The 10,837-nt window shown below is 35.5% G+C and overlaps 1 protein-coding gene across 1 annotated transcript; it reads right to left on the bottom strand.

The window, feature by feature from the left end:
• Positions 1-3,493: 3,493 nt before the first annotated feature.
• On the bottom strand, positions 3,494-4,042 carry LOC110706497 (glutamic acid-rich protein-like). The gene has a single exon (XM_021884415.1). The coding sequence runs from the start codon at positions 4,040-4,042 to the stop codon at positions 3,494-3,496; it is 549 nt and encodes a 182-aa protein (XP_021740107.1).
• Positions 4,043-10,837: the final 6,795 nt, after the last annotated feature.

The following is a 10,837-nucleotide window of genomic DNA, read 5'->3' as shown; positions in this document are numbered from 1 at the left end:
CAGTGCCAAACGCTTTTCCCCGTACTTTCTCTCTCCTCCATTTATGTAATAGCTTAATTTGACCTAATTTTTTCTGCAATTTTTTTGTGATTTTGATTTGAATTTGTGGAATTTTCTCAGCGAAATTAAATACGAAGAGAAAACGGTGAATTTGATTCGGCGAATCGACTTTGCTTGGGGGTTAGAGAGAGATGCGAAGAAGTAGAAGAAGACGAAGGAATCATCTGCACCTTCCACGTTGCAAGGGGTGATTGAGAATTTAAGATTGGCTCATCAAGAGCTCTCCGTTATTATTGATCTAATTAACACTGTAAGCTCCTTTTACTACGAATTACAGTGATTTTATTTTAAGCTAAATTGAACACTTATACAAGCTGTTTTTGGTTGTTTTTTTTTTCTGATTTTTTTGCCATTTAGATATTAGATTTGTAACTTGTTTGATAAAATGTATTAATTATTGATGTTAGTTGAGACGATTAATACAAGAGGGGGGTGAATTGTATTGAGTTCCTAATGACTACTTTTTGCGGAATAATAAACAATGCATATAGGAACTTGCTAGAACACACAGATTTTACAAGGAAACCTTCCAAGGCCCAACTGGAAGTAAAACCTCGACCTTGCCTTAGGGATTTCAAACACACATACTCCACTATAATAGAGAAAACACCAAGTTACAACCTATAAGACACGAACATTTATTTTCACAAGATCCTCACTGGACTAGCTACTTGATAGGACCCTATCCTGCCCAATCTAAGTACCATACTTAGATTCACTCGTACCACCTAAGTACTACACGTACTGCCAAAGTACAAACTACTTGCACCACCTAAGTACAAAACTCTCAACCTCACCTCGAAGCTTACAAAACTGTATGTAAAGCAAACAATAAACTCACCCAAATAACCCAACCCAATACAAGTGAACGACACCTAGAATGATAGGTAAGCAATGCACGAAATCGGAAACTAATATGACAAGTTAGAAGCTTGGTAAACTTACTCAATTATAGCACTGTGATTACTCCATGCATAAACTCACAAAAACCTAAAACCATTTTGCTCTCTACTATTTATACAAGTATGACTCGTATAGAAAGTAGTTTTTCTAAAAGATAAATAAGTTAACTTAACTTATCTTTAAACACGGTTTTATGTAAATCAAGTGGAATAAAATCTTTTTCGGAAAATAAGATTAAAATGATATTTGTTAAAAAGATTTATCTTTTTAACAAACTGATTTAAAGAAAACAATCTTTTAGAAAATCTTTTCCTAAAATCTATCTTTTATAATTTTCCATATTATTTTATTTACCAAGCCAACTTGTCACGCTTCTAATAAATTTCGCGCAATAACCTACTTATCATATTAACAATAATCTAGAAGATAAAAACCTTAACAAAATATAATTGTTGCGTCGTGCTTTTAATCAGGTAGATTACTTGGGCTCCAAGCTTATTAAGTTCCACCAAAGAACTTAAGCTTGCTGTCTTCGAGTTCCTGTTAGGGAGCGTTCATGTTAGGGAACTTAGTTCTTGTTAGAGAACTAGTTCTTGTTAGAGAACTCTTCTTCTGATTTGTTTAACTCCTTCAATAAAGATCTTTTCATGTCTTCTTAGTTCCAGCTACTTCTTCCATCACCACGATCAACTTCACCTAAACTAATCAAACACTTGAAAACCTTTATTAGTTGAATTTGCTTTAGTTTAAGTTCTTCATCATCAAAACCTTTATGCTTCAATAATTTCCCCCTTTTTGATGATGACAAACTTAAGAAAACTCTAGAAACAAGTTAAACAAAATAGAAGGTCGTATTTTTGTGTTTTTGGTTTATTGACAGAAAGTAAACACACAAAGAAATAAAAACGGAAACAGAAAGAAAAAAACAAAAACAAAAATAAACAAAGCAAATAAAACAGAAATAAATTAAACTACTATAAACTACTATAGCATCATATCAGAGAAATTTCTAATACTTTCTCAACTGGAACCCAGAACAACTTTAGCCTCCAAGTTTGCTTTTTCCCCCTTTTGGCATTATCAAAAAGTCATGTTTTTCACGTTATTGAGCATCTAGACACAGCCTCACAAGCAATTCATCGAGTGTGGGAAACTGAAGGCAGCGCTGCTAAGTTACCTTAAGCAAGTTCAACTTTCTTGCATAAGTGTTCATTACATACATATACACACAAGTATAAGCAAAGTTCCAACTATTCATTAAAACCAAAAGATTTATCATCCTGTTGAACAATTTTAGAAAATTTACAACCAAAATCAATTGTTCAAACACTAAAACAGAAATTAAAATTGTTCATGACTGAAATAGAGAAGCAAAAAATAGGGTAGGCTTGGATATAGGCTGAAAAGGGTATGATAGGCTAGGTTTCAAGGAACTCCAGAATTTTCTTATAGTCCTCCTTTGTTTGTTGTGAAGAAGCTGCCAGATTATCTTCAAGACTCTTGAGTTTCAGAAGAAACTCCTTCTTTTGTTCCTGTAAAGCCTTGTCTTGTTCTTGCTGAAACCTCTTTTGCTCTTGAAGTTCTTTATCCTGTTTCAGCACCAGCTTCTTGAGCTCTTTTAACTCCTTTCCCTGCTCCTGCACTAGCTTTTCCAGAGTTAACAACTGAAGTTTTCCAGCAGAATCCTTAATTATCTTCTCAACCCTTTCCATCATGTCCACCAATTCTGCAACTTGCCCACCGAGGATACCCTCCTCAACATCCAACTCTAGAGGTTGTTCCATGCTTGTCTGAGGAACAAAACTAACAGATTTCCTCCTACTCTTTCTTACAGGCTGCTTAGACACCTCTTTCTTTTTTCTCTTCCCTGTCACCTTTTCTTTCTTTTTCTCTCCCTTCTCTATTCTTTGAATTTTTCCTTTTACTACCTCCAAACTCAGTCCAGCTAGTGTTTCCTCATTTAGCACATTCTCTGGCTTCTCATCTAGAGCACCATACCTACCCATCAGAACCACTCCGGCATTTTCAAACACAGTTGATAAAATGGCTCCATAGCCCACTTTGTCCTACTTAGAACACAATGTGCTAAGTGCTAATACATTAACGCAGGGAAATTAACTTTAATTTTCTTAGACAGACAAAAAATTACATCCATATCCATCAAGCATGCCTCTCCCTTCTTTGCAGTTCTTGGCAAGATGGTTTTCTTAGCTAAGTTGAACAACAACTTATTTAACGGGTTCAAATCATTGTGACTCATGATATTCTTCCCCCTTTGACCACCTAGGGCTTCAACAATGTCACCAGTCAAGTAATTTCCTACTTTGACACTAGATTTTCCCTTAATGTATTTTTCATACCCCTCACTCAGAGTTTTTAGAATTTTACGTAGGGTTTCAACATTTAATTCAATTTTTACACTATTAACTACACTAGAAATTACCCCCAATTTTGCTTGAAAATTTTGACAGAACTCGGTCATAGCAATTGGATACAAATAGTTTGCTGAAACTTTTGACAACAAGTATTCCTAGCCTTGAAACTTAATCAAATCAAGAAACTCTAGGAATCTAGCTTTCCTACACCAATCTAGATCAATACGATGTCCTACAACATACGTCCCTGCCTGTGACTCAAGTTCGGCCTGATCAATTACCTCCTCTTCTTCATCTTCTTTTTCTGATTCTTCCTTTTCTGAAATGTTGGGATCTTCTTTGTCTTCCTCTCCCTCATTCATCTCTCCTCCTTCTTCATCATCTTCTTTGGTCTCTTCTGGATGTTTTTCTTGAGCAAACTCGTCAACTTCTTCAATTCGCTCCTCAAGAGACTTCTCTCTTTGTTTCTTTTCTTTCCACTCTTTCAACCTTTGAAGGACACTTGAAACAGATGACTCTTCTTGGTCATTCTTACTTTCCACTTCTTTAGGTTTTGGAGATGAGGTTTTAGGATTCTCAGGGGTTTTGGTTGAAGTTGAAGATGGTTTGTAGTTCAACATGGCTAAAGGCGATGTTTCCTCTTGAATGGTGTTTTCGAAGCTTTGAGAGTTTTCTGATAAGACGATTTCAACAATGATGACCATTGTTGTTCTAGAGATGGTAAAATTCAAGAGGATTTTTACTGGAAAGAGGTTAATTGATTTGACAGTGGGGTGAAAGAGGTAGGTGAAATCAGCTTTTATAATTAATGAAGCGGTGTGAGGGATTTTAAAAGATTTCACTATTCAGTCGTTAATTGAACAAATTCAATTAATTTTTCCAATTTTAAATTCACAGAATTAATTTGCTAAAATACTTTTCTCTCCAAATTCATTTAATTTAAAAGAAACTTTCTATAAATACACAATTGGAACACGCTTTTTACATATGTGCAATGTACATATTTAATAACTTACACAGTTAAGCAATTTAATGAACTTACCTTTAGTAATTAACAACGGTGACACTTCAGCTATGTTTAGCACACCATAATTGTGCTAAATGCTCTTTTTGCTCTATTTCCAATATTTTCGACTTTGCCATATATTGGAACTTCAGAAGCAATCAATTCAGCTTGATCATCCAAAGTTCCAGTCTCAATTTCTCAAATCTTTCTCTGTTTAAGGGTTTGGTCAAAATATCTGCAAGTTGATATTCCGTATTACAAAATTTCAATTTAATATTCCCTTGTTCCACATTATCTTATAGAAAGTGATGCCTAATGTGGATTTGTTTTACCTTAGAGTGCTGAACTGGATCTTTAGAAATACATATAGCACTTGTGTTATCACAGTAAATAGGCACACATTAAAAAATATGACCAAAATCTCTAACATGTTGCTTTATCCAGAGTACTTGTGAACAACATGTTGCGGCTGCCACATACTCAGCTTCAGTTGTAGATAATGCAACTGTGTTTTGCTTCTTGGAACCCCAAGAAATTAAACAAGGTCCTAAAAACTGTACCATACCTGAAGTGCTTTTTCTATTAACCAAATCACCTGCATTGTCAGCATCAGTAAATCCATTTAAATCAAATGAGTCACTTCTAGGATAGAAGAGACACAAGTCATCGGTTCCTTTCAAGTATCTAAGGATTCTCTTTATTGCTTTCAGGTGAGACTCCTTTGGGTTTGCTTGGAACCAGGCACACAACCCTACACTGAAAGATATGTCAGGTATACTAGCTGTTAGGTAAAGTAGAGATCCTATCATACCTCGATACATAGGTTGATCAATACAAGTTCCAGTTGGATCTTCATCCAATCTAGTTGCTAAACCCATTGGAGTATCATTGGTCTTAGCATTTTCAAGCTTGTATTTCTTGATCAGTTCCTTGATATACTTTTGTTGATGGATCATGATTCCTTTTTCAGATTGCTTGATTTGCAATCCGAGGAAAAAATTTAATTCTCCCATCATGCTCATTTCAAACTCTCCACTCATAAGGTCAGCAAAATACTTGCACAAAGATTCATTAGTTGCACCAAATAAAATATCATGAACATAAATTTGTACAACTAATATGTCAGTTCCATTTGATTTTAAAAACAAAGTTTTATCTATTTTACCACGTTTAAAACCATTTTGTAATAGGAACTTTGACAATCTTTCATACCATGCTCTAGGAGCTTGCTTTAGCCCATAAAGAGCTTTGTCAAGCTTGTAGACATGGTTTGGGAACTCTGAATTTTCAAATCCAGGAGGTTGTTCTACATAGACCTCTTCATTAAGAAATCCATTTAAAAATGCACATTTAACATCCATCTAGAAAAACGTGAATCCCATATAAGCAGCAAAAGCAATAAGTAAACGAATAACCTCTAACCTGGCTATTGGAGCAAATATTTCTTCATAGTCTATTCCTTCTTGTTGATTGAAACCTTGTACAACAAGTCTTTCTTAGTTTCTGACAATAATCCCATGCTCATCTAGCTTATTTCTAAACACCCACTTTAAACCTATAGTCTTCTTATTCTTGGGTCTAGGTTCCAAATGCCAGACTTTATTTCTTTCAAACTCATTTAGTTCAGCTTGCATAGCATTAATCCATTCTGCGTCAGTTAAAGCTTTAACATAGTTCTTAGGTTCCATAGAATAGAGGAATGCATAGAATGCACAGAAGTTTCTAAGCTAAGATCTGGTCTGAGTTCCTTTTGTAATATCACTCATGATTGCATCTACAGGATGTGACTTCTGATATTTCCATTGCTTAAGTGTAAAGTCCTTTACTGGATACAATTTTTCCTGATCATTGTTGACTGGTTCTTCTATAGGAACTCGTTCTTGAGCCTTAGTTGGAACTTCAACAGGATCTTTCTCATTCTGATTTTGATTCTGTTCTTGAGGAGGAGTTCCTTGTGTATTCTCCATTTCTTGATCTTCATTTGCTTCAGGATTCGTTTGCTTAGCAATTTTAACTTGCTGCTTCTGCAATGATGTTGATTCTTCTTCTGGATATGTCTTGCGTACAAGTCCAATTTCAAAATCATCATCACAATCCTGTACGTCATTCAATTGTTCAGTTTCATCAAATATGATATGTACAGATTCCTCAACACACATTGTCCTTTTATTATAAACTCTATATTCTTTACTTTTAGAGGCATATCCTAAGAATATTGCCTCATCAATACGTTCATCAAACTTTCCTAAGTTTTTTTTACCATTATTATAAACAAAGTATTTACAACCAAAAGATCTAAAGTAAGAAATATTAGGCTTTCTCCCTTTGATTAGCTCATAAGGAGTTTTGTTGGTGATGGCTCTAACCGATACTCTATTAAGAATATAGCATGATGTTTTCACTGCTTCTGCCCATAAGTTCCTAGGCAAACCACTTGAGATCAGCATTGTTCTAGCCATGTCTTCAAGGCTTATGTTCTTGCGTTCCACCATTCCATTTTTTTGTGGGGTCCTTGGGGCAGAGAAGTTGTGATCCATTCCATGCTCAGTGCAAAATTCATCAAATTTTGAATTTTCAAATTCAGTTCCATGATCCGATCTGAGGTGAATCAGTGGATTACCTGTTCTTCTCTATTCTTTCTTTACAAAAGCTACAAATTCATCAAACGTTTCATCTTTACTAACAAGAAAGAAAACCCAAGTAAACCTTGAAAAGTCATCAACAATAACCATAACATATCTCTTACCACTTCTGGTTTGGATTCTTATAGGACCACATAGATCCATATGAACAAGTTCCAAAGGTCTTTTGGTACTTACCATTTTCTTAGACTTAAAAGAAATTCGAGTCTGTTTTCCTCTAACACAAGCATCACACACTTTGTCATACAGGAATTTAATGCAAGGAAGTCCTTACACTAATTCCTTATATCTCAATTTATCAAGTAATGTAAAGCTTGCATAGCCAAATCTCATGTGCCATAATAGAAGATCATTCTCAATGACACTAAGACAAGTTAAACAGCTATTAGGAACCTCGTTAAGATCCACAACATATGTGTTCCCTTTACGAGTTCCTTCTAAAATAATGTTCCCAGTGTCATTGTGAATGATTTTGCACTTATTGGAAGTAAAGCTTACAGAGTTACCTTTTTCACAAAATTGTGAAATACTTAACAAGTTGTGCTTGAGGCTCTCGACCAAAAATATATTATCAATTGCATGGGAAATTGACCTTCCTACTTTGCTAATAGCAACTATATCTCCTGTCATGTTATCACCAAAGGTCACAGTTCCCCCATAGTAGGCATCTAGTGAGAGAAATCTAGATTTGTCTCCAGTCATGTGCTTAGAACAACCACTGTCAAGGTACCAAGTGTTGTTCCCCTTCACTAGAACCTGCATGAGAAATCAAATGTTAGTTTCAGGAACCCAGGTTTCCTTGGGTTCCTGTGTAACAGCAGCAGGTTCATCATTCTTGTTGATCCAAATCTGTTCTACGTGTTTTTCATTTCTTTATGTACAATTTTTTTTCTTCGAACACTTAACTTGTTTTTGTCCAGTATTGCCACAGAAATAACAAACAATACTACTAGGCATGTCAACATACTTCTTTTCCTTTTGGAACTTCTTTTTGAAACCCAAACCTTATGTTCTTTTAGTTTGAGCTTTGGTGATCCAATCTGGAACTCTGTATCCTACATGTTGTTTACCTTTCCTGGCTTTCTCAAGTTCCCCCTCAAGTCTTTCCTTATCCGCTTTTATATCTTCCAAATCAGATTTTAGTTTTTCAAAATTCGGATATTGAGCAAGTGGAGGAACTTCAGAATCAGGAGTATCAAGACAGAGTTTCATCAAGGATAGTTCCACATTTAACATTATGTTATCATGTTTCAACCTGTCTATAGTTTCTTTCAAATAATTATTATCATCAAACGGACTAAAGAATCTATATTGAATATAAAATTTCATATTATCAACCCACTCACTGTTTTCTTTAAAAGTTACCAAAGCTTCATCACTTTGTTTTTTAGCTCTATGCAATTCTTTCAATTCGTCTTGAATTTCTAAAACTGCAAATATTAAGTTTTCTTTAGAGAAATGTCTAAGTTCTTTTTTAGAAAACCATACCTAAGATTCTAGTTCCTTCAGTTTTGCTTTTTCATCAGTTTTTGCCATCTAGCATAGATGCGCAGTTTCCTCTAACAGTTGATCTTCCTCTTCTTCTGAATCCGAATCTCCCCAAGCAGCCACATGGCTTTCTTCACATTGTCCTTGGTGAAGTAAGGCTTATAGAATCTTGATTCTTTGGATTGCTCCTTGCCCTTTGTCTTTACTTTCTCACTATCTGGTAGTGGACAATATTTGATGAAGTGATCTTTAGACCCACATTTGAAACAAGTTGTGTTTCTGGAACTTGCATACTTCTTGTTCCTATCAAACTTCTTGTAGTTTATCATCCTTTTGAACTTTCTAACTAGCATTACCATTTCTTCCTCATCAGCTTCCGATTCCTCTTAGTCTGGAGCCTTAAGAGCAAGACTCTTGTTCTTGGAACTTTCAGTACTAGAACTCAGGTGAAGTTCATGAGTCATCAATGATCCAGCTGGTTGTTCCATGTTAAACATCATGAATTCCTTGGCTTCTTGCATGGAAATAACCTTGGATCTCCATCGCTCATATTGTGGTAGGCTCCTTAAGATCTTTCTTGCATGTTCATCAATAGGAATGTGTCTGCCAAGGGAATTCAATTCATTAACAATATCATTAAACCTAGTAAACATTTCCTATATAGATTCTGTTGGACTTAATGATTTTGATGATGACACAACCTCACTTACTTACAAACTAATAAGTGCTTGATTGTTTAAGTGTGTACTCAGTTATAAAGACCAGGAGAATTAAGTGTCTTGTAAAAATACCATGAGGAACAAGAAGGCCAGAAGCAGAGCTAGCCATATAGTAGAGTTCCCTCACAGGAACTAGCGCTTCAGTAATGAAGACTGGAGAAGAGAAGGTTCCCTCAGGGAACAGAAGCTTCAGAGAAGAAGCCTCATCAGAGAAGAGAAGTTCCTCCCAAGGAACAGAAGCCTCGGAGTAGAAGCTTCATTAGAGAACATGAAGACTAAATATATTTTTATATTTTAGGATTTATGTAAGTATAAGATATTAATTTTCACTCGAAAAATTTGTGTGGAATTGGTCTAAAAGATAAAATATGTGCATGCTAGTTTTTAGGAAAGTGGTTAAGTTTTTAAATCTTATCTTTTTTAACCAAAAAGATTTTATTTTATTTCTGATTTTCTTTAAGTCATGGTCTTGCACATTGAGGAGTTCATGTTTCCTTAATTTTTAGGAACATGATCTTCTTAGTGGGTTGGAGTAGTGGCGTTGTGGATTTTCTGCACAAAGAAGTTTTTCCTAAACAAATTTTGGTCTATAAATAGCTGTTGATTTCCGTTGGAAAAACTCACCCTTGCTCACATAAGTTTTCAAGCTTCAAATCGAGTCAAGTGTCAATTCCACACAAGTTCATTAGAGTGTTCTTATATTAGAGTTTGTTTTTCTTTCGAGTTGTAATTGGGAATGGGGAAGTTTGAGTGAACGTTTGTGTATGAGAAAGAGAAGAGAGAGAGAGAAGAGAAAGAGAAGAGAGAACAGAGAAGTGAGAAGAGAGAAAGAGAAGAGAAGAGTAACAAGTTGGGTGACTTGTTCCTCAGAGTCTCAAGTTCGTAGAGGAACTTGAGTTTGAGTCTTTAGCTTGTAATAGGATCATTTGCCCTATTATAGTGAAGATTCTTTTCCCAAAATCCCAAGTGGTCGTGGTTTTTCTCCTTGTTAGGGCCAAGGAGTTTTCCACGTAAAATCTCTTTTGCATTCTTTAGTTCCTTTAGTTAATCTCCCAGTTCCTTTAGCTAACTTAATTTTAATTCCGCAAAAAGTTTGGCTAAATTCTCCTAATACAATTCAACCCCCCCTTCTTGTAGTATTCATTAAAACAACAATTGGTATCAGAGCCTAACTTTTAGGAAAATCAGGATACCCTGAAGAAGAAAGGTCTTGGAGAAAATGAATACTCATGAGAAGCTCGAGGAAGGATACTCAACACAGAGGCCTCCTATGTTCAACGGCAAGTTCTATACCTACTGGAAGAACCGCATGGAGATCTTTATCAAGGCAGAGAACTACCAAGTCTGGAGGGTCATCGAGGTTGGTGATTTTGAAGTCACCAAAACAAATGCTCAGAACGAGGTAATCCCTAAGCCTATGTACTCTGAATATGAAAAAGAAGACTTTGATAAAATGGAAATAAATGCTATGGCTGTGAAATTGCTCCACTGTGGACTTGGACCTCACGAACACAATCGTGTTATGGGGTGCAAGAACGCTAAGGAAATCTGGGATTTGCTGCAGATTACTCATGAAGGAACTAATGAGGTTAAACGCTCAAAAATCGATCTACTTATGTCTAAGTATGAAAGATTTGAAATGCA

This window comes from Chenopodium quinoa, unplaced genomic scaffold (assembly GCF_001683475.1).
Source record: "Chenopodium quinoa cultivar QQ74 unplaced genomic scaffold, ASM168347v1, whole genome shotgun sequence".
Taxonomy (NCBI): domain Eukaryota; kingdom Viridiplantae; phylum Streptophyta; class Magnoliopsida; order Caryophyllales; family Amaranthaceae; genus Chenopodium; species Chenopodium quinoa.
The sequence above is the reverse complement of the archived record's forward strand: the minus strand, read 5'-3'. Positions and strand labels throughout refer to the sequence as shown.